Raw genomic sequence first — 24,152 nt, 5'->3', positions numbered from 1 at the left:
ACATCATCTACGAGTTTTCCTACACTACGGTTTAAAATGTTTGGAATAATTAAGATTTAAAGTGTTTTTTCCTCTTAAGTTCAGTAGAAACAGTAATATTGTGATTCCTGAAGTAATTGTTGCTAAAAGTTCAGCTTTGCAACCACAGCAATAAAATACAGCTGCAAGCAGCAATTAAGGGCTATCTTTAGATCAGTAGGTGGCGTTGTGCCAAAATCATTCATGTGCCCTTAGGTCATGCTTGTTATAACACATAGCAAATTTGGTCAGAATCTGCTACAGCGTTGTGGAGATAAAGCCTCATATCCATTTTTGCACAAACGGTGTCAAATTCATTAACACGCTTTACGAAAAGGTTTGGTATATCAAAAAGATTCAACTTTTTGCCAGAATGCTCTGAAGATGATCAAGCCAATTTTTGTGAAAACTGGACAAACTCTAGGACAAGTCTAGGACAAGTGAAAATTCAAAATTGTTAAAAACCTTTGATAGAAATTCTATTTTTTGGCCTACTGGTGGCACTAGAGAGATATAAAGATATAGCCTCATCTTGTCAAATTCGTTAACATGTTTAACGAAAGTGGTTTGGTTTATCAAAAATCTTTTGATAACTTTTGGCCATCATTGTCTGAAAATGATCTGAGCCTTGGCTGATTTTGGTCAAAATTAGAGAAGCCATCTCGACAGGTTTGAAAAAGTAGATTATTCAGAAATTTCAAAATTGCAAAACATCTTGATTGTAGAAACTTCATTTTTTATATTTATATTTATATTTGACTTGGTATGAGTCAATGAATCAGAGGAAAAAAGAATTTTGCTTTTAGACCTTACAGTTAAAAAGTTATTAGCAGAAACATGGCCTGTTGGTGGCGCTAGAGAGTTTGAGTTAGAGAGTCCAAATTTGCTGTGGTTAATGATGAGACTGTCATCTATCCATGTGCCATATTTCATAACTTTCCCGCAAATTAGTGTATAAGATTCATGATACGCTAAAGCATTTGAAAAATACAGCATTTTATTACAAAAATCGAAATAGTCCATGCTCAATTGTTTGATTCGGTTGTTGGTGGCACTATAGAGTTTGAGTTAGAGACTCCAAATTTGCTGTAGTTGATGAGACTGTCCTTTAAACGTGTGCTAAATTTCACAACTTTCCCAGCAGTAATTCTATAAGATTTATAACAACACGCTAAAGCGTTTGAAAAATACACAATTTTACTACAAATGGTCCACACTCAAAATGGCTGAAAGTTTGGTATCGTTTGGTTTGGTATGCCGCTCCGAATCTAACAAAATCACTACGATTTTTGGTCAAACTGGTCAGAAATTCTAAACAAAATGTCAAATTTTTATATATTTTAACCAGTAGAAAAACGGTGGAGAAACTACTTATGTGCCCTCAGGCCATGCTTGGTATAACACGTATTAAGTTTGGTTTGAATCTGCTAAAACGTTGGCCAGATATAGCCTCATGTCCATTTTTGTGTGAATTTCGTCAAATTTGTTAACACGTTTGACGAAAATGGTTTGGTATATCAAAAACTTTTGGCCGGCATTGTCTGAAAATGATCTGAGCCTTGGCTGAAATTGGTAAAAACCAGACAGTCTCGAACAAGCTTAAAAAAGTCAATTTTCACAAAATTCAAAATTGCTAAAAATCCCAACCTGTAGAAATTTACATTTTTGTAAGCATTCAACTCAGCATGAGCCAAGGAATAAAAGTATTTTGCTTCTAGACTTTATGGTTCAAAAGTTATTAGAAATATAGAAATTTGAGTGTGAATTTGGCCTATTGGTGGCGCTTGAGAGTTTGAGACAGAGACTCGAAATTCGCTATGGTTAATATTGAGACTGTCCTCTATCTGTGTGCCAAATTTCATAACTTTCCCCTAATTACATTTTAAATATATTAAAATAGAAAACAATATTTCACAATATTACAGTTTTTACTTGGTTTTTCAAATGTAGCCTTGGTAAGCATAAGATACAATTCAAAAACAATAAAAATTTGTTTAATTATTCCAAACTTTTGACTGATAATGTATATTTTAGACATATATTAAACCTTATATGTTTTTTGGATAAAAAGTTAATAAGATACATTTATTATAATAAATTATGCTTATAAACTTTTACATTGAGGAAAACAATGTTAACAGATGGTTCTTTTGAATATATGTGTATGTTTAAATAAATAACTATATAAATATATAAAAATACATTAATTTTCAGTCCCTGAAAAGGTAGCACCCAATTGGGAAGAGTTTAATTTTTTCCTCATCAAAGCCAAGTTCTACCAGGTTTTAGCGTTAAATTTGGACCCTGTCTGTAATTAAAAGGCACATATGTGATACAGACATCAACACTACAGTGCATCCCAGTGTCCCCGGAGAGGAGTCGTCCTATTTAAAGTCCCTTAGGATCAGGGTAAGGAGGGGAGAGCTGCCTCCGCTCGGCCTGTCGTCACTTACGTGGGACGGAATGTAGATATCGTACGGATTCCCAGAGTCGACATCTATCACGTGAAAACCAACGCTGGAGCCATAGATAACCTTTAACCTCTGACCCTCCTCAACCGTCAGATCCACGAGCAGAGGCTTGTGCTGAAGATCTGTGAAAGACTTTAGAGAGACAAAAGAAGAGACACTGAAAGCATGATACACTGCCAAAGAAATACGCTCTGTGCAGGTGTTCTCCGACACACTCATAGCGCTAGTCACAAGTACCAAAATAGATACTTCATTTGCACATTTTGTGCTCTGCCCTGCCAAGTTGAGTTCTAAGGCCTATTTTTCTTGTAAAATAAAGCAGTTTATTCAAAATGAACACACAAATGCTCTCTTAATGGGGGTAAAGGGGGTCTTACTGGACCGAACATCTGTCTCACCTTGAAAGCCATGAATTTGTGGTAGGGTTTGGGAGCCCAGGCATAAATCTCCACTGAATTCTTCAATGCAATCACCAAGAACTTAATCCTCTCATATTTGACTGTCAAATAACAAATACATGTGAAAATATTATTAGGATTTAATAAATCAGATTCTCTCCTTCTCTGTATATAGTTGAGGAGGGGGGTGAAAACTTTTTGAATTTGATGATCAGGGTAAATTTAACTTATTTTGTCTTCTGAGAAACATAAGTAAGTATCTTCTGTAGCTTCCGAAGGGCAGTACTTAATGAGAAAAATAAGATTTTTAAGCAAAATAAGAAAGACGCACACATCTTCATTCAGTTCAAATGTTTTCACCCCCCAGCTCTTAATGCATTGCGTTTCCTTTCGGAAGCATCAGTGAGCGTGTGTAATAGTTGCATAAAAATATGGATCTCAAAATCATACAGTGCAAACTACTTCCTTCCGCCACAGATTCAAATCTCAGTTTGACAGTTGAACAGCTGAGCCCAAGCCTCTTTAGAACTACTAACGAAGGAAAGTTTATTGTATTACTGTATTAAAAGCTCACTGTATTATGTAGTGATATAAATGGTGAAACGGTTGGAGTTCTGTTATCACTAGAATATCACACCACTAGAAAAGGCTCTCAGCCAAATAGATTTGAGAACCAGAAAAAAAACTGTTGTATAAATGTAAGTAAAAAAAAAAAAAAAGACATACCGACTTTATAATGGACACATCCCTCCAGGTCACCAACTGTAATCCACCCTTGTTTTTTTTCTACTTCGGGGTCATTGTGAAGTATCCTGTTTCTAAGCCATGACAGATAGTAGACCCTCAGTTTATTCTTTTTGCCTGTAAAAAAAATAAGAGGAAGTATGAATGTATGATTGCAAACACTTCTAACAAAATAAAAAAAAATCTTTGTACTGACAACTAGAGAGTTGTCAATGATGAACTCACCTGAAATGGTAACCAGGACATTGAGACCCTCCAAAACATCCATCTGCTGAAAGCGCCTGCGGTTGATCAGATTGTAAACTTTGCCCTGACCGCTGCGATCTAGTAACATCAGTCCATTTTCAGTTCCTACCAGCAGATTCACTCCTACAGCAAAGACATAAACATAATGTAAAAACAATTTGCAGTTTATAATATGCATCTGAGGTGACATTAAGGCATTTGTAGAGATGCACCGATTGCAGTTTTCTTGGCTGATTCCAATTTCTGATTTTTTTTGTAAGTGTTACCTGCCGATACCGACATATGCCGATTCCCATTTTCTTTTTAAGAACTACAATTGACAGGATATACAAACCAAAAGCTTTTTCCCTTTTTAATGCAGAAAAAAATATTTACATAATAAAAATGTATTAAACATTACAATTCCCTCAATCTAGTCTAAGTTACAGATATTCTCTATGAATGCATTTACACTGAAAAATTTCAAATGCATAAATCATTTTATAAGAATAATGTTTTAAATTTTTTAAACATACAAATGTTGGGAAAAATGCAATGGTACTTTTAAATATGAAACAAGTTTGAGTTTCAAGTTTGTTTATTTCTAGAGCACATTTAATAATGGCCACAGGCCGTCCAAAGTGCTGTACAATATTTAAAATACAGGCGAACAGAAAAGATCAACAACCAAAAAAACAGGATGAAGCTAAATGTTAAAAGCAGAGAGAGAAAAAAAAAAAAGAGAACCCAAACCACCAGTAAGTGGCAGCAAATGGCTGAGTCATTTAGTCATATATTTAAATGATTAGTTCAAATGGCAGATTTATTCAGAAAGGAGGCAAGTGACTGTCTTTTATGAATGGGTTACTGAATCATTTACTTCTTTCAAAATCGTGGATTCATTCTGTAACGAAACACCACTGTGTTGCTCTGAGACAGGCAGCAGTTCTGCTGTGACTTGTAATCTAACTATTTTCGTCAGCGAAATTCAGCACAAACAGTCAATAGTGTGTCTAAAATGTAAGTCACTTAATTTTAACTTCTTGTTTACTGAACTACTATTGTATAAAATGTCACATTGCAATCGTGTTGATATTCTAAATCATATAGTATAAATATCCTTTTTTTTTTGTTACTGCAGTATGCGTCTATAATTTTCATTTGTTCTGATTTCTGCACAAGTCTCTCTCACATAATCTGGCACGACAAAAAAATACATTTTCAGTCGCTGTAAGTTTGACATCAAAACAGACTGGCTCAGAATCGGCAGACTGACCGGCGGGTCACCGGGTCCAGGCCGATCATGCGGAAAATCGGCTAATTCCGGTCCCTGGCCAGTCGTGGTGCATGTCTATGCATTTGTGCTACTTTTATTTAGGAATATTCTAACAGCTGTTAGTTTGGACTCACCCCATAGTGCCGCACAAAGGATCTCAGAGTTGAAGCGCTTCTTGTACTTGCGGATTTCTGGTGTGTCGCTGTGTGGCCTGATATTAGTGGGATTGACATTAACAATAGAAATTTTCCGAGCCTCATTTAGTCGAGCCTGTTCCTGTTCCTGCTCCTGCCGCAGATGTTCATCTGCAAAATGAGCTGTGTGATCAAACAAAAAGCCAAAATCATTCTTTGCAGTTTATCATCCTATCAAGCAGGTGCCCTAGCACCTATTTTACCAACAAGTGTCAATAACAAATGTCCATTCTGAGCATTTCTACTAAGGAGAAAGGCACCAGAACTGGCACTTTTTCAATAGACAAAGGGGATAAAAGGTAAATTAGTTACCTGAGGCAGGGTTGTCCTCATCGTCCTCTGTGGGGGAAGTCTGATACACTCGTGGGTCCACAAACGGAGTGAATGAGGCTTTGGACCCGCTACCCATCCCAAACTGCCAACGTGGAAAATCAGGATGTGAGAAACAAGCATCCGCAAAACATACAAACGGTTTCTTCTAATGGCTGATTGTAGGCAGCAAATGCAAGCAGTTTGGTCTGCAGTTAGAACAGCCCATTTAAAAACATGTTAGCAGAAAAAGCAAGCACTGCAAAAGTCCAAAACCAAAAAGGTTTTTTTCCAATCAGTATTTTGTCTTATTTCTCAGTTTGCAAGAAAACAATTTCTTCCTAATTTATTTTAAAATGTACACTAATGTTCAAAAGTTTGGGGTCTGTAAAATTTCCATTTAATTTAATTGATTTGAAAAGTTACAGTAAATACTAAGGCTGGGTTTTGACAAATTGATTAATGATTTAATTCGTTTTTGATTATTTTGGATATATATTAGGTACAGTACATGCCGAATTTTCTCCAAAAAAAAAACAAAAAAAAAAAATCTCTGCCGCTTTTCTTGAACTAAGACACTCTACAAAAAATAAGAAAAATACTGATTATTAAAATCTCTTTTTTGCAGTCAGAGCACAAAATCAGAGCACTTATAAAGGGTAAATGGGGCAAAAGGAGAGAAAGCATCTTATTGACTGGCTGCTGTCCTACATGTTTAAATGTTTCAAATAGATGATGTAAGCTTAAATGATATTAAATGAAATAAGGAGAATAAATAATAATCAAACAGAAAAAAGTAAAACCAAGAAAAGCAATGTTATGAAGAGATCTGGGGCTTCTGTGAATCTACAGCCAGATAAATATATGCATTTGATTTGAATAGGGATGGATTAGATGTGTCAGGTTAGAAATTTGAGGGGTTGGAGTGCAGGGTGGCTCTAACAGGCTTATCCATCACCTACTTCAGCCACAGAGTCCAGGTCCAGCCCACTAGAAAGCCGCCCAGGGCCCTCGCCAGGCGAGTGGCTTTGCTGCACTAGATCAGGCAGATTGGAGTTACCGGGGAAACCATTGCTCTCGGATTGACCGAGCTTTCTTTCCCCAAACGTCTGCAGAGAGGAACAGAAAGAGGAGTAGGGCTACACTACTACTGCAGGCCCCTGGAGTGTCTAAGCCGTCTTGCAGAGACGTTTGGGAAACGCACAGAGCGTGCCTCTGTCAGCAAGTGTGCGGCGAGCTTGATCAGAGATTTCGTTGGAGAATTCAGAAGCAAAGAAGGTGAAAGAAATACCAAAACATAACCCAATAAAATAAGGCTTAACCAAGGCAAAAAATAAACATGAGTTGGTAAACTTAAAGAGAAATAAAACTGTGACACACTAGAGGAATGAGTGTAGGAGTTCTTGCTAAACCTGTCTAGGTAGGTGCACCTACCTCTCGCATCATCAGGGTGCTGTCTTGTGAATTTTTGCCAAATGAATCATTGGGATGAGAATCCTCCTGGTTGACCAGTGAGTCAGTGCCACCCTGGCCAGCTGAAGGCCTGTTGGGAGAACAGGACAAAAACAAATACACGTAGAGCTTTTATAAATGAAGACAATTTCTATAAGACACTTTAAAGACAACTTGAAATGGCTGGCCAATACAATTTTACTTTTTTGTGTTAAAATTATTCATAGTTCACAACAGAGCTGTTTGATTCTGGATTAATTGAGAATCATGATTGTTTCAAATAGAGATCACAACTGTCCCACAATTCTGATATATACATAACATGTAATTTACTAGAAGCTGTGAAAAAATAGTCTATTCAACAATATTTAATTAATTTGAAAGAATTAAAAAAATGGTTTGAATGAATGATTTAATTCAAACTCATTCATTAATACTTTACTTATTCCATTACTGAACGAATCAGTGTTGATTCAATGAACGATTCGATGACTCACTCATAAGAACGTCACTTGATCCTTTACTAAACGAATCAGCGTGTTTGAACAAATCTCTTGAATGAATGATTCAACGACTCACTCATAAATACTTCACTTGTTCCATTACTGAATGAATCAGCATTTTTGAAAGAATCTGTTTAATGAATGATTCAATAACTCACTCATAAATACTTCACTTGATCTTTTACTAAACGAATCAACGCGTTTGAACAAATCTCTTGAATGAATGATTCAACGACTCACTCATAAATACTTCACTTGTTCCATTACTGAATGAATCAGCATTTTTGAAGGAATCTGTTTAATGAATGATTCAATGACTCACTCATAAATACTTCACTTGATCCTTTACTAAATGAATCAGTGTTTGAACAAATCTCTTGAATGAATGATTCAATGACTCACTAACAAATACGTCACTTGTTCCATTACTGAATGAATCAGCGTTTTTGAAGGACTCTGTTTAATGAACGATTCAATGACTCACTAACAAATACGTCACTTGTTCCATTACTGAATGAATCAGTGTTTTAAGGACTCTGTTTAATGAATGATTCAATGACTCACTCATAAATACTTCAAATACCAAAAAAATAATTTGTTAATTAATACCTTTTATGGGCATTTTTGCTTTTATAAGGCCAGTTTTTTTTCTAACCTAAATAAATGTATGCATCATTTTTGTGTCAAACGGTTACATTTATCAATAAATTTAAATAGTAAGACACTGCAGGGCTGTTACCAATCAAATGAAATCAGAATCAATAAAATTTGTGTTTGAAATGACTGTTTAAAACATACTTTAAATCTAAACCTAAAATCACCAGTAGGTGCCGGCAAATCACTGCATGAGTGAGTCATTGAGTCATTCATTCAACTGATTTTTTCAAACGATTCAGTAACGAATCCCTGAATTAAAGCGCAAACAGTTCTGCTGAGGCTTTGTTTGAAACCATGTTTGTTGTCATAATACAGGAAAAACAAGATGTGTGAAAACACTCACATGATGCGTGGAATATCACTAACGGGCACAGTTCCATCATGAGCACCGCCTTCTCCATCCTCCTCCTCACTGCTTTCTGAATCCTCACTGGACGAGGAGTAATCCGTCACTTTCCTAGGAGGCCGGTTGGTTTCCTCATTGGTTCGCAGCTCACGAAGTTCTTTGGCCAGAGCAGTGAGGTCCTTTAGGACGGGGAATGATGGGTCAGAGAAGGGAGAGGAAGACAAAGAAGATGTGTAAGACTTCATTCATGCCTTGATCTGCTTGATCTTGTCTCTAGTGAACAATGAATCCACTAAAATATAAACAGCACTTAATGTTTAAAGCCTGTGAAGAGCATATACTACAGCAATTTATATCTGTTAGTAGGAGTCATGACAATAAACTTTGTTTTGCACATTTAGGTCATAAATGGCACCAAAGAGATTATCAGAAACAAACTAATAAGCAAAACATCACAGATAAGCAAATGAAGTAAAATATTTTATAAAGCTCCACAAATCAACTCTGAATGTGGGATAAAAAAAACATCCGCCATCATTTCCAAGAATGATGCACAACCGTATAAACCATAACGTGCACAAGTCAGAGAAATTATAGACTAGAACACTGAGTAACTGAAGCAGAACTAGGGTTTGTTCCTGAGGCCTGTGCCCTGCATGCAGAAGGTTAGTAGGGATCAGCAGTTCCCGCTCTGGTTCTGTCTTACCAGCTCCTCCTGTCGACAGGCCACCAGGCAGCCAGATAGAGAGAAAACGCCATTGAGAAACCAGAATTCAACTCTTGTGCTCTTACATTTTAGCACTGATGCTTGAATGAGATGCTAATTTCCATTTTTGATAATATATGCAACCTAACACCTGGAGTGAGCTGCTGTGCACAATCTAAAGCAAAATGCAAGATTGTTTAAAGACATAATCTTGTCTTTTTGTTTAAAAAAAATCTCGTCATATTTGAGAGAAATTAAAAAGTTGTGAGGAATAAAAGTACAGTACTTTCAACAGGCCTAGCCAAAAAAAAAAAAAAAAATGATACAATTTCAGTAAATCATATCAGTAGCGATAATTATCACGATCAACTTCAAATCTTTAGTTACATTAAGTTTAAAGGCAGATTTTTGCTTTTAATGGAGAAGTCCACTTCCAGAACAAAAATTGACAGATAAATGTACTCACCCTCTTGTCATCAAAGATGTTCATGTCTTTCTTTCTTCAGTCGTAAAGAAGTTGTTTTTTGAGGAAAGCATTTCAGGATTTTTCTCCATATAATGGACTGATATGGTGCTCCGAGTTTGAACTTCCAAAATGTAGTTTAAATGCGGCTTCAAACGATCCCAAATGTGGTTGTAAACAATCCCAGCCGAGGAAAAAGGATCTTATCTTGCGAAACGATCGGTTATTTTCATAAAAATAATACAATTTATATACTTTTTAATCTCTAACGCTCGTCTTGTTTTGCTCTTCCCGACCTCTGTTTTTTTCCAGGTCATGACAGTTAGGTCATGTCTTTTTAATAAAAATCACTGATCGTTTCGCTAGGTAAGACCCTTCATCCTCGGCTGGGATTGTTTACAACCGCATTTGGGATCGTTTGAAGCTGCATTTAAACTGCATTTTGGGAAGTTCAAACTCGGGGCACCATAGCAGTCCATTACGTGGAGAAAAATCCTGAAATGTTTTCCTCAAAAAACAATTTCTTTATGACTGAAGAAAGAAAGACATGAACATCTTGGATTTACATTATCTGTAAATTGTTGTTCTGGAAGTGAACTACTTTAAATCACCGAAGTCATTTGTGTTCTTCACTGAATTTAAGTGCTTCACATTGGATTATATCAAACATTTATTGAAATCTTGTTGTGTGGTTTTATCAAGGAAACTTGTACCACGATAATTATTGTTATAGTTTTATCACCCAGCCCTAAAAATCCCTTCAATCCCTCACCTGCCTTGTTTTTGTCAAATTAAATCAAAGGTCAATATTCTCAAAAAGTTACAGAACTAAATAACCTTACCTGGTTAGTTCACCCAAAAATGAAAATTCTGTTTTATTTACTCAATCTCATGTCATTCCAAACCCGTAACACCTTCATTCATCTTCGAAACACAAACTGAGATATTTTGATGAAATTCGAGCGCTGTATAGACCCAGCTACGTGTCAGTTGCATCTACGCAGGGTCAGAAAGCTCTCGCATTTCATCAGAAATATCATCATTTGTGTTCCAAAGATGAACGAAGGTCTTACAGGTTTAGAACAACATGATTGTGAGTAATTAATGACAGAATTTTTATTTTTGGGTGAACTATCTCTTAAAAAAAAAAAAAGCAACAATTTCAGGTCCCTTCTTTTACCACTAAATGTAACAATACTTCATAACAAAAAAATCCCTTTTCTGTGGCCTAAGACAGATGTTGCCTAGGTAACAGTGAAAACTCTGAGCCGGTGTCAAGGATTACTGACACTGTGAACGACTGTGACAAATTGGTGCGATGGAGAAATGTGCAGCTAATGATGGTGACTGACACGGCGTCTGAAGCTGTGAAAGAGAGCGACAGACAGAAAGATTGGAGGGGAGTTAAGGAATGAGAGATGGCGTGAAATATTGATGAGAGAACGATTGAAGACATGAGAGGGCGTGTGACAGAAATAGATGAGACAGACAGCAAACGAGCGCTTCAATGTAAGGAGCACGAACATGGGCAGAGAGAGAGATGAAGTGCGGAGATGTCACTAACCTCATCTACGGCTTTCTTATAACTCTGGAGAAAGAGAATCGACAATAGAGAACCACGCGTGGAGGAACATTTGAGCGGATTAGACAAAATGTTAAATGAGAAAATGGTTAGTAACACAAAGCGACACAAACTTTTCAACTTTGAGCCAAGTGAGAAGCATCTACATATCTAAGCTAGCTAGAGGTTATGGAAAGGTTATGAGTAGTTAGCTCAAATGAGACTTGATTCACTGGTGATGTATTAAAGACCCCATAAAATCACTGCGTTGAGGTACTTCCCGTTTAAACAGGAAGTTTGGGTGGGACATACTGAAGGAGTTCAGTAGCATATAGGTGATTTAAAAGCTAAACGATGGACTGAAAGCCACAAAACTCTATTTTTGATTTAATGGGGTATTTAATTGATGGTAAAGACATCATGTTTGGACATCAACAACTATGCAGATCTTAAAAAGCAGCATGTTTAAGAAATCTTGAAAGAAGTTAGTTTAGGGTTAGATGTTTTCATTTTTGGTTTCGGAAACCAGCTCTGTGAAAGCAGAAACATTTGAAGCACAGTTATACTGTGGATTCTGGAAAAAGTGTTTCTTACCGCTGGTCGGCTGGGTCTGGTCACCTCCCTGTTCTCCTCCTGGGTTTTGGGCTTGGATTCTTGGGACACTGCTGGAGATCCCTCAGGTTTACTGGAGCCTGTGGGAAAATCGAACATCAAGACTCAAGGTGTGCAGAGCCCTAGTGCAGGTGCTCAGACTGAGAGAATATTCCTGAGGGTCTCTCACCTCCCACACGGTTCCTCTCGCTGGAGCCGCCCTGAGAGCTGGGCGTGCTAGAACTGGAAGAACTCCCACTGCTGGTTCTCTGGATAGCAGACTCCATGGAAATCCGCAGGTCTGGGTTACTGTGGCAACGATAGGATGCAAGGAAGATGTAGAGGTTGTCATTTCGGATTCACTTACTACTGGTTTTGTGGTCCAGGGTCATATATATGGTTACAAAACCTTGTATTTGCATTAAAGGCAAACTTGACCTCCAGTAAAATATGTAAAATTAGTTTCAAATGAAGATGGAAGATAAAAGTGGAATATACCTGGCTCGAATCAGATGTGCTCCGGTTCTCGGTCCCAATCCACCCGGTCCATTCCCTGGAGAATTTTTTCTCACCAGTGCAGGGGATATGGAAGTGGTCCTTTGGGGAACCTGAAGCATGTTAACAGATGTTAACCAAAATGCACTTTAGAGTTTTAAATATAGATTTGTTTTTTATATCCTGTATTATCACATTTAGTAATGCATTACACATTTATGAATGACTTGCACTCAGGAAACAGGTTTAACTGATGCAGTGTGACTGAATCTAAATGTAATTCCGTTTAATTGACACTTTTTATTCCTTTTCACATTTAATTTTAACAGCGAAAGCTGTAATACATTGTTTAATTGTGCAAAGGCATTTTTTGCACTCCTTGCCTTGACTTGGCATTTTTGTTCATTTTGGTGGCTTTTTTTGCCACAAGCCCTCGTTAATTTAAAACCTGCTGTCTATGCTGGGTCAGAAAGCAGAAAAAAAAACTAAATTTGTGTTCTGAAGATGAACAAAGGTCTTAGTGGTTTGGAATGATATGAGGGTGAGTATTTTTGGGTGAACTGTCCCTTTAACTATGCTTAATTATATGGTCAGTTAAATATTGTGATCCACTTGTTGAGAACCACACTTCCAAATGAATTATTATTAATGTCACTGGATTTTAGGGGCAATGTGTTTCATTCCAGATGATCACCTTTGGAGGGACATCATCTTCCTGTCTCAGCCAAGAGCTGCGGTCAAACTTTTCGTCTCGGCTGGTGATACGAGGCGGTGGGGCCGGGGTTTCTGACGTGGGGTCAGAGTTCTGCCGAGGCATCGGGGGTCGGTGAGGCGACATACCCTCTTGGAAGGCTGAGACGCCCTGAGAGGACTGATCATGCAGCGACTGGGATCCCGTCATGGAAGAGCCATGGGACTTCACAGAGACCAGGTGCGCCATCTGAAGGGAGAACTCTGGGGTCAGTGTTTTGCACAACATATCCGTCTCTATAAAGACAGATCAGGAGGTCAGGGAGTACCTGAGGCTCTACTGGGCGGTGCATGGGAGGCGTCCGGGACTGCTGTATGCCTCCACTGCTGAAGGACTCTGAGCGAGGAGGCAGGGAGGGATCGGAAATACGGTTGGCCACTTTGTGCTGGAGAGCCGGAGAGCTCTGGCGGTTCAGCTTGGAGCGTTCCTCAACCTGACAGACAGAGAGGATGTTAGCGTGCATGCAACTTCTCACAACCAGTCTGTTTCCTCTTTGCTTTAGAGTCAGAGTGGACTGCGAAACGTGTAAAGTGGCTGATACGTGACACTGTAGGGTTGCACAACTTCCGCAAATTTTAAATATTTAATCACATATATTTAAAATAGAAACAAATTAGTTTACCTTTTAATAAGAACCGCTTATAATATGATGAGAACTGTAGACTTCTCTGTCATTCTTATTCGTCTTTAGCATTCACATAAATCACCCAAGATTGAGTTTTTACATCTTTGCTGAAATCCGCCTGTCCCAAATTAAGAAGACGGCCTCATTACGAGACATTTTAGATATTTTTAGACCTCATCACTTAGCTTGACTGTAGATAAGCTTTGATTCACTTCCGCAGGCCCAATAAAATGACTCAATAAGCAAAGATGAAACGTATAACCAAACGACAGAAAAAGAAATACCATCAGGTTAAAGACAGGAGAAAGAAAGAAATCGTTTAGTCCATTATGTCCACTATGTTAAAGAAGATTCTGTGAAATCTCAAATTCAAACAACAAGCCTCAAAAATGTCATGCACCATTCACAAGCATTTTCGGACAAGAAAAGAATCACTTATGGCCATCCTAGAAGTTGAGTGACCAACGGGACAGAAAAGACACATTAGTGAGAAAACCATGATTATTTCGTCTCTGAGAATTGAGGGAGGTTTGGATATGAAATGGCCGATCTGTGCCTACAAATAACACAAGTAACCCCTTACCAACAACCCTTTGTAATTTAAATAATGGCAGTGGTTCTCAAACAGGGGGGCCGGGACCCACTAGAAGGCTTCAGCAAACTTCTATGTCGCCTACAAGTAGGTGTGGGAGATAGGCTGGTAGACACGACTAACTGGTAGAAATCTGTTAATTGGTAGAGATTTTGGACTAGTGTCTTTATTGCGGTTACACGCTCACGTTACGTTGCTGTGCCATGTGGTCATGAAAACTTATCGTTTGCATGTGTTTAAGCATTGTGCTTTAAAAACAAACGATTTTAAGCCGTTAAAGCGCAATCAGCAGTGAAAGAGAACTAATTTCGCTATATGTATGCACACATTATAACTGTGCTCATAGAGCACGGGAGTTATTTTTCTCGCCTTGAATGTTTGACACTTGATACTTTGCAAGTATCCTCGTAAACAGTAATTTAGGTTTTAAGTGAAAGCAAACAGCTGAGAAAGAAAACACGCAAGTAACTGTATATTGGATCCGGGCAGCTCTTAAAGTGACAGCAGTCTAATATTCCTGCTGTCTGTCATTCATTTATCAAACAACAAAAGAGAGAAAATCATTGCTTCTCATTGCTTTTGATTAAATCACTTTTGTAACTTTAATAAGAAGAAAAATATATTTCATTTACACAGTGAAGATTATACAGTGTTTTTATACATTTGATTACTTTATAATGTATACAGCATTTCTTATTTATTTGTTGTACTGTAGTTTTTTGTCCTATTGCTTGTAATTAGTTATTTTTATTTAATCACTGACTGTTTACTTGTCTTTAGTGAGCTTTTTATTTTTTAGGCTAGCATTAGTTCTTTTTGCGATATTGACACTGGTGACAAGGATTATGACATTTCTATGATATCAAAAATGTTGTTATCATTAAGACCTTATTTAAAGCAAAAATAACTACATCGTGATATATATGTGACCCCGGACCACAAAACCAATCATAAGGGTAAATTGATAAATTAATAAATAAGCTTTGTTAGGATAGGACAATATTCGGCTGAGATACAAATATTTAAAAAAAAATCTGGAATCTGAGTGTGCAAAAAAAAAAAAACAATTAAAATATTGAGAAAAATCACCTTTAAAGTTGTCCAAATGAAGTTCTAGGCATTGCATATTACTAATCACTAAAATTAACTTTTGATAATAGGAAATTTACAAAATATTTTCATGGAACATGATCTTTACTTAATTTCCTAATGATTTTTGGCATAAGAAAAATCAAAACCTTTATTCTAAAAATAATTGTCAAGCTCTGTAATATTTTTTAATATTTTATATTAAAACTCTGTAAAACCGCCATTTGTGAGTAAACAAATAATTTAAGAGTAGAATTGTAAAATCATTGCTAATAAAAGGTGTAAACCATGAACATTCAGATATTAGGATTATAATTTAATTATTTATAATTAATTAAATTATTTTAAATGTATTGACACTCCTAGTTTCTGTAAATAAAGATCAGAAATATCTTGGTGGGCCTTGGAGTCAAATAGGTTGAGAACCACCAGTCTAAACCTACATTTGTGGCACAACACATCCAAACTTCTCTCATTTCTCACTTCCCACAATCCCATGCTCCTTTGTCATCATCTTTCTGTAAAGAGGAGCGACAGGTGAGATCAAAGAGAAGATTATGGAAAATTAGAACAAGACAACAGCAAGAGCGGAAGCTGTCTGAAGAAAATCCACCAAACTGGGAGACAGAACCTAAAGGAACACGTTCACCCGGAGAACCAGAGGAAAACAGAAACAAGGCATTCCAAGAGAGATCATCCAAATGCCCCGACAGAATCTTTTTCCCCATTCATTCTTTGAATATGTACCATGACCAGATTGGTAAGCGTCTAGGTCATGGTGAAAAAGGACACACGAATAAGTCATGCTAGCGGAGGCAGACCTTTGAGACGTGTAAGTCTCTCTCAATATCAGCCCCTTTGCTGGACTGTCCGGGATTACGGCCCCGGGACTCTTGCTCAAGATGCTGCTGGACCATCCTGGCCACCTGGGATGGATCTGGCTCGCAAGACACACGGATTTTAGGAACGTTTGGCCCACTGACTACCCTGAGCTGTGGCTCGGCCAGATCCAACTCTCTCGAGTAGGAGGCTGCTGGGAACGAGGGGGGCCTCGTGGGCTGTTTAGAGGAGCTCTTGTCAAGAGGGAGGACTTGGCCGACACGTTTTTCTCCAGGACTGTTAAACGAATGGTGCTTCTTGGGAGGGATTCGAGGGGAGTTACTCTGAGCCCTCTCCATCACCTGTGTTCAGATAAGCACAATAAAAGCATTCAGATTATGACCCACGAAACTGAGGACGCAGGGGAGGCCACTTCAGAGCTTCCAGTGGATTCTGAAACTAATAAAAAGTTATTGACAGGAAGAGATGCGTCATATGTGGGCACCAACCTGAAGAATTTGATCAAATGAAACCATTAGCAAGAGCAAATGAGAAAACTGACAACATGTCTACAATCAGTGGCAGGAGAATCTTGACTATGAGCTCTAGGGATGGGTATCAATACAGATTCCTGATTCGATTTGATTCTGATTCATAACCTCTTCATTCAGTTCTGATTCGTTTGGATTTATTTTAGTTATAATGTTCATTTTGATTACATATAAATTACATTATCTCTCTCAGGGTTCATATCGATACTGTAAAATAAAATTCCGGGACTTTCAAGGACTTTAAGCACTACATTTTTGATTTTCAAGGACTTTAATCAGAGATCTCACTTATGGCTTGATGTTTTCAACTGTTCAGGGAAAAAAAAACTCAGAAAAAAGATTCACAAACCCGCTCTGAAGTTCCGATGTAAATCAAATGATTCACAATCCATACACCGAAGTCTTGATCTGAATAATTAGCGCACCATCATTTTAGATCAGGGCTCAGAGCGCAGTTCACGATTCATGAATCGCAAATCATTCAATTCATGGAATGATTCAAGAACATTCTCTGAAGTTCCGCTCTGAATCAAATTAATTGCAAACCACGCTCTGAAGTCCCAATCTGAATAATGATTTGCAAACCATTCTTTCAGATCAGGACTTGGACCGCGGTTCATGAAATGCGAATCATTCAATTTGTGGAATTATTCAAGAACCCGCTCTGAATTCCGATCAAAATCAAATGATTCACAATCCACGCTGCACGCTTCACGATGATTCCTGAATCATCATTTCAGATCAGGACTCGCGGTTCGCAAATCATTTGATATTGATCGGAACTTCAGAGTGGGTTCTTGAATAATTCCACGAATCATACAATTTGCGAATCACTGTCACATGATTCAAGAACCCGCTATGAAGTTCCATTTAATCCCAATTAAATGGTTTGTGATATGCGCTCCAAAGTCCCGATGTAAATCAAATGATTTAAGATAAACAAAGTTTCAGACTAAGTCAAATGATTCGGATACCTGCTCCAAAGTTTTGATTTAAATCAAATGATTCGTGATAAGAGATTGAAAGCTTGATCTGAATCAAATGATTCGTGATACGGGATCTGATTGGAGTGCTTTGAAACAGTGAATCACGTTGCGACGCAAAAATAAAATAATTACAAGCAATGTTGAAATTCGAAAACGAATGACTCTTAATTTTATTTGGTTTTTGCTAGTGAATTGCTTGAAATAAATTAATCGCTTTGAATCAATCAGGGCAGTTCCAGCTTAAATGACTCACTTAATTGATCTGATTCATCTGTTCCTGTTCTTGCATCTTCACCCATGTTTACAATACTATTTTCAAGGGTTTGCCAGGCCTTACATTTCAAAAAGTTAAATTCAAGTACTTTAAGCACCTTGTACAAACCCTGCTTTCTGCTAATGCTGTAAATTTTACAGGGCAATGTTTCAGATGTAAACTGGTAGAGAACCTCACTTTTTTTTTGAACAAATCATTAAAAGAACCAACTTAACGATTTGTCTCACGAATCAGGCTATACTTATATGGTGTATATTTCTGATTCACTAAACAGACCCATATCACTTGTTTAGTGAATCTGGGCTATAATAATGGGGTGTAGGATTTGTTTAAGAACCATTAGAATAATTTGTTTTGTGAATCAGGCTTTTCTGGTGTACATTTTTGTGTCTTTAAAAAGAAATGAATCATAAAAGTCATTTATTTAGTGAATCAGCCTACTGCTTGTGTATCTTTGATTCACTAAAATGAACCGGCTCATAAAACTAATTTGTTCATGAATTGGACTGTGTGTGTTGTGTTGTAGGTTTTTTGCATGCAGCCCTCAAAAAAAAGACATTTCTTGTCTTTTAATTAAACTCATATGCAGGATTTTATGAATCAATACTGGGATCATTTGAGGAAGATTGCAATTAATCAGAAATATATTTTCACCCAACCCTAGATAGTACAAATCATGTAAGAGTCCTAACAAGATCTCTCCGTACCTCTTTAGCCCAGGCCGGTTTGTCACTGGGGTTGACAGAGTCTTTGTAGTGGTACAGTTGTTTTTTGTCTGCAGGTCGTGGTTCTTGTTGCTGTTGCTGCAGTGAGACCAAGTAAGCCCTTTCCTGCTGCAGCTGTCGCTGTAACCGTTCGGCCTGCCGCTGCTCCTCCAGCTGCTTCCGTTTGTATTCCTAGATACAACAGAGAACCAGAATGAGATGAAAAGAGCAACTTGAAGCATACACTACCAGTCAAAAGTTTTAGAACAGTAAGATTTTTAATGTTTGTAACAAAGTCTCTTCTGGTCACCAAGCCTGCGTTTATTTGATCCAAAGCACAGCAAAAACATTACAATTTTGAAATATTTTTACCATTTAAAATAACTTTTTTCTATTTGAATATATTTTAAAATGTAATTTATTAATTGATGATAAAGACATTTATAATGTTACAAAAATTTCTATTTCAGATATATGTTTCAAAGAAACCTGAAAAAAAATTCTACTCACCTGTTTTCAACATAATCATAATAATAATAATAATAATAATAATAAATGTTTTTGAGCAGCAAATCAGAATATTAGAATGATTTCTGAAGGATCAAGTGACCGGAGTAATGATGCTGAAAAAAATTCAGCTTTGAAATCACAAGAATAAATTACATTTTAAAATATATTCAAATAGAAAACATTTGTTTTAAATAGTAATATTTCACATTTTTACTGTTTTTGCTGTACTTTGAATCAAACAAATGCAGGCTTGATGAGCAGAAGAGACTTCTTAAAAAACGAAAAATCTTGTTCAAAAACTTTTGACTGGTAGTGTATATGGAGTAGATAACCACATGAGATTTTTGTACTCCTAAAAATAACTAGAGGCTATCAGAACTTCAAACTCAACAGCTCTATAAACTAATCCCACCGATGACCTGATGGCCGTGGATCCTGAGTCTAATTTCCCCGAAAACTGAGCAATAACAAACACAGCCGCTACAAATCCCAAACGCCCCAGATCAATTCACAAAATCGATACTCTCTGTGAGTGCACCGATCGTGGAGGGGAACAACAGATGGCATAAGCGCAGAAGATGAAAAGAAAGGAAGTGCAAGAACTTTAAAGGTGAGAGTCGAAGTGATAGTTTACCAGGAGAAGAGCTTGTTCTTGGAGAAGCTGCTGTTGAAGAATCTCCAACTGCCTTTGTTCTTCTTCTAACTGCCGGCGAATATACTCCTAACCCCATAGCACAGCGCATCAGAGTGAGAAAGAGGAGAAAAAGAGATGACAGGGCCTTCAAAGAGTTGAAAGAATGAAAGATTAATCAAGCAAATCTAAAGGTAAGAAACCCTGATAATAACTTTCATCCCTGTCTAGATCCCAGGTGGCCTTATGTGTGATGAGCTCACTACCCAAAGGTCACTGGTTCAAACCGTGGAATGAGCCATCAATGCACTAGAGAGTCACTTAGGACCCTGATCCTAATTTCCTGGAGCAGGGCAATTAACCCCAGACTGCTCCAGGGGAATGTCGCCCAGAAAGAAAAAGTATTAGAAGTTGGTTCGGATTTAAACCATTTTATCAAAATGACAAAAAGTGTGAAAGGTGCAGCACACAATCCAACTGCCTTCTAGGCAATAGCTGCAAAATGAAATGCAATAGGATATGAATGGGAATCACCTCTAATAATGCCTTTTGTAGTACTGTAAGTTAAAATCATTTTTAGTTTTAGCTTTAGAAAATTACGGTTGAACCACTGATGTCACATGGACTTTATTAACAATGTCCTTACTACTTTTCTGGGCCTTAAATGTGGTAGTTGCATTGCTGTCTATGCAGGGTCAGAAAGCTCTCGGATTTCATCTAAAATATCTTAATATGTGTTCTGAAGATGAACAAAGGTCTTACAGGTTTGGAACGACATGAGGCTGAGTAATTAATGACAAAATTTTCATTTTTGCATCAACTATCCCTTTAATCTTACTGACCCCAAACTGTACAGTAGTGTACAGTTTAATAATTAGTGTAGTGTATAATTACAGCATTATAGAGCAAAGCAGTGTGCTTAGGCATAAAACAAGCAAAAGGACTTACAAAAAGGAATCTGTAGAGAAAAGTAGCCTTATTAGCGAGACATATTCAAATGCTCTTTTCTCTATGAAAAGATTAAACAAGATTTGTAGGGTAGATAATTTATAAACCTACGCAAACACAGGTGAATACCTTAGCATCTCAAAATGCTAACTGTTCGTCGTGATTTCAAAATAAAAGTTTAAACCCTCACCCTGAGTTTACACGTTTTGATGTCCACATATTCAAGAAATTACAGTGGCTGTAGCTTTTCTATCAAGAAATGGCCAAATATTAAAGATTAAGTGGACATTTAAATTATATGTTGTTGAGTCAATATTAAACAGGGATTAGATCGCGCAGTAAAGTGTAAAAACAATTGTCAGGCCGTTGGCGTCCTCTGCAGTCTTTTCTTATAATGCGTAATGCACATTAGCTCCATTGTTATAATACAGTATGTATTTTAACAGTTTTGTTTAATAAAACCATATAATTACTTGCTTTTCATAATGTATTTGAACTGATTATTATTGCCTCATTGCTATTAAATATGTATAATAAGTACATTTAAAGGCTATTTTCCACTTAGGTCTATTTTTATTACTATAAAAAATTAATTATAATTATCCATTTACTTGATTAATCGTAAATCATCGTTAGTGACAGCCCTAATTATATGTACCAGTGTGGAGGACACATCTCTGATTACAACTGTGTCAAAAGTAACTTTAAAGGGCGGAGTTTGTGGAAAGGGGCGTGTCTAATTTAAACTGAATTTCAAACTCAATGGCTAACTTCACTTAACTTTTGGCATGAGTGAGAACTTCTCTATCTTTACTCTCATTAATGGCTCGGTCGTTCTTATTTGTCCCTGCACAGATTCTCACACACGGCCCGTGAGACGTCCTCATTCACTATTGAACAGGGCATGTGCAGCCCAACTGCATTTGAAAGGGTGGGTGGGCGCTTTAAATATGCATACTATCCAGCAGAACATTTTTCTCTCTGGACGAAGCGAGTCATAGACTGGAGAGAATGCATTAAATAAGAGGTTGAGGCATGTGAGAGTCTGATATGCATATCTGAGTGGACAGTTACAGTTGAGAACAAAGTGCACGGTGCATTACACATATGATTAAAACGGAGTGCACGGATACATGCTCTCTTCATGCATGTCTGCTTAAAAAAAAGTGTGCATGTGTCTTGACAGATTCCTAGTGGTAATGTTTGTGTTTATGTTTACACGGCAAGACTGATCAAAAAAACATTTTCACTGTTTATTCTAATTTTTTTCGTCATCAATATTCACCCATTTATTTCAATAATACGTTTAAACAAAAATACTGTTGCAGTTATTATTTAGTAAATTATCTAATGGAACCTTATTGTAAGTGTTACCATTATTTGTATTACAATATTTATTAATAATGTGTTTTTATTGATTGCATATCAATAATAAATATTTGGTTATCATTGCTATCAACCAAAAAGCAGAAAAAAAAATTCTGAATATTAATTATCTTGCACATTTGCAAAACAAAACATTGCATGTTGTTCATAATAATGTTAATCAACTTTAATGTACAGATTTTTTTGGATAAGCAACTTTGGGTCTGTGTTGTCACAACTTGATATTTACTATAAAATCTGGGTCCTAATGCAAAACCAGCTGAGAACAATTAGTTTAGGATGTTTTGGAGGAGAAAATGCTGGAAAACAAAACAAACAAAACTTGATATTTACTGTAAAATCTGGGTCCTAATGCAAAAACAGCTAAGAGCAATTAGTTTAGGATGCTTTGGAGGACGAAATGTTTAAAATAAATTAAAATATATATATATATTTTTTATATTAAATAAAAAAAAAAAGAAATAAAATAAAATACAAATTGATATTTACTGTAAAATCTGGGTCCTAATGCAAAACCAGCTGAGAACAATTAGATTTGGATGTTTTAGAGGAGGAAATTTTGAAAATAAAATAAAATAAAAATTATTAAACACTAGAATAAAAAAAAAAACCTTGACTAATCTCTAAATATATGTGTCATGTATTAACAGAAAGTACATCTTGTCTCTATATCTGTAGTGGTGAATCAGTAGGAGTCTGTTAGTGTGAAGTGTGAGTGTGGGAAGCCAGCAATTATTATTTGTATTAAAGTATTCATTAATATAACAAACAACTATATAACAAAATAATAAACCACTTGGGTCTGTGTTGTCATAACCTGATATTTACTGTAAAATCTGGATCCTAATGCAAAAACAGCTAAGAACAATTAGTTTAGGATGCTTTGGAGGAGAAAATTATGAAAATAAATTAAAATATATATTTTTAAATAAAAAAAAAAAAGAAATAAAATAAAATACAAATTAATAATAATAAAAAAATATATATATTTACTGTAAAATCTGGGTCCTAATGCAAAAACAGCTAAGAACAATTAGTTTAGGATGCTTTGGAGGAGAAAATGTTGAAAATAAATTAAAATATATTTTTTTAAATAAAAAAAAAAAAGAAATAAAATAAAATACAAATTAATAATAATAAAAAAATATATATATTTACTGTAAAATCTGGGTCCTAATGCAAAAACAGCTAAGAACAATTAGTTTAGGATGCTTTGGAGGAGAAAATTATGAAAATAAATTAAAATATATATTTTTAAATTAAAATAAAAAAGAAATAAAATACAAATTTATATTTACTGTAAAATCTGGGTCCTAATGCAAAACCAGCTGAGAACAAGTAGATTTGGATGTTTTAGAGTAGGAAATGTTAAACATAAAATAAAATAAAATAAAATAAATATATGTGCCATGTATTAACAGAAAGTACATCTTGTCTCTACATCTGTAGTGGTGAATCAGTAGGAGTCTGTTAGTGTGGAGTGTGAGCGTGGGAAGCCAGCAATTATTATTTATATTAAAATATTAATTAATGTAACAAACAACTATATGACGAAATAATAAACCATTTGGGTCTGTGTTGTCATAACTTGATATTTACTGTAAAATCTGTGTCCTAAAGCAAAACCAGCTCAGAACAAATAGTTTAGGATGTTTTAGAAGAGAAAACATTGGAAAATGCATGAATAAAATACCAGTTATTGAACACTAGAATACTGAAATAATCGGTATGTCAAAAAATAAAATAAATTAAACAATCTCTGACCAATCTCTAAATATATGTGCCATGTATTAACAGAAAGTACATCTCGTCTCCATCTCTGTAGTGGTGAATCAGTGGGAGTCTGTTAGCGTGGAGTGTGAGCATGTGAAGCCGCC

The 24,152-nt window shown here is 36.3% G+C and overlaps 1 protein-coding gene across 7 annotated transcripts in view; it reads right to left on the bottom strand.

Annotated features, from left to right (window-relative positions):
* Positions 1-24,152, bottom strand: part of tnikb (TRAF2 and NCK interacting kinase b) — an 83,942-nt gene that overhangs the window by 9,890 nt on the left and 49,900 nt on the right. For 3 of the 7 annotated variants that reach the window (XR_007825678.1, XM_051098815.1, XM_051098818.1), the window contains exons 14-30: positions 19,945-20,031; positions 18,804-18,992; positions 16,288-16,647; positions 13,429-13,593; positions 13,104-13,349; positions 12,413-12,522; positions 12,105-12,223; positions 11,918-12,015; positions 8,591-8,772; positions 7,070-7,178; positions 6,598-6,744; positions 5,639-5,741; positions 5,267-5,449; positions 3,857-4,000; positions 3,614-3,748; positions 2,888-2,988; positions 2,472-2,621 (exon numbers count right to left, since the gene is read on the bottom strand). Coding sequence is in view for 6 of the 7 variants with exons in the window: in XM_051098815.1 (XP_050954772.1) it covers positions 2,472-2,621; positions 2,888-2,988; positions 3,614-3,748; positions 3,857-4,000; positions 5,267-5,449; positions 5,639-5,741; positions 6,598-6,744; positions 7,070-7,178; positions 8,591-8,772; positions 11,918-12,015; positions 12,105-12,223; positions 12,413-12,522; positions 13,104-13,349; positions 13,429-13,593; positions 16,288-16,647; positions 18,804-18,992; positions 19,945-20,031 (2,628 nt within the window). In the remaining variant the exon portion in view is untranslated. The remainder of the gene's footprint in view (positions 1-2,471; positions 2,622-2,887; positions 2,989-3,613; positions 3,749-3,856; positions 4,001-5,266; positions 5,450-5,638; positions 5,742-6,597; positions 6,745-7,069; positions 7,179-8,590; positions 8,773-11,917; positions 12,016-12,104; positions 12,224-12,412; positions 12,523-13,103; positions 13,350-13,428; positions 13,594-16,287; positions 16,648-18,803; positions 18,993-19,944; positions 20,032-24,152) is intronic. The other 4 variants (XM_051098817.1, XM_051098819.1, XM_051098816.1 and 1 more) reach the window with 4 other exon arrangements.

Source organism: Labeo rohita, chromosome 24, assembly GCF_022985175.1.
Source record: "Labeo rohita strain BAU-BD-2019 chromosome 24, IGBB_LRoh.1.0, whole genome shotgun sequence".
Lineage (NCBI taxonomy): Eukaryota > Metazoa > Chordata > Actinopteri > Cypriniformes > Cyprinidae > Labeo > Labeo rohita.
Note: the sequence above shows the minus strand (reverse complement) of the source record. Positions and strands in the feature narration are given on the sequence as shown.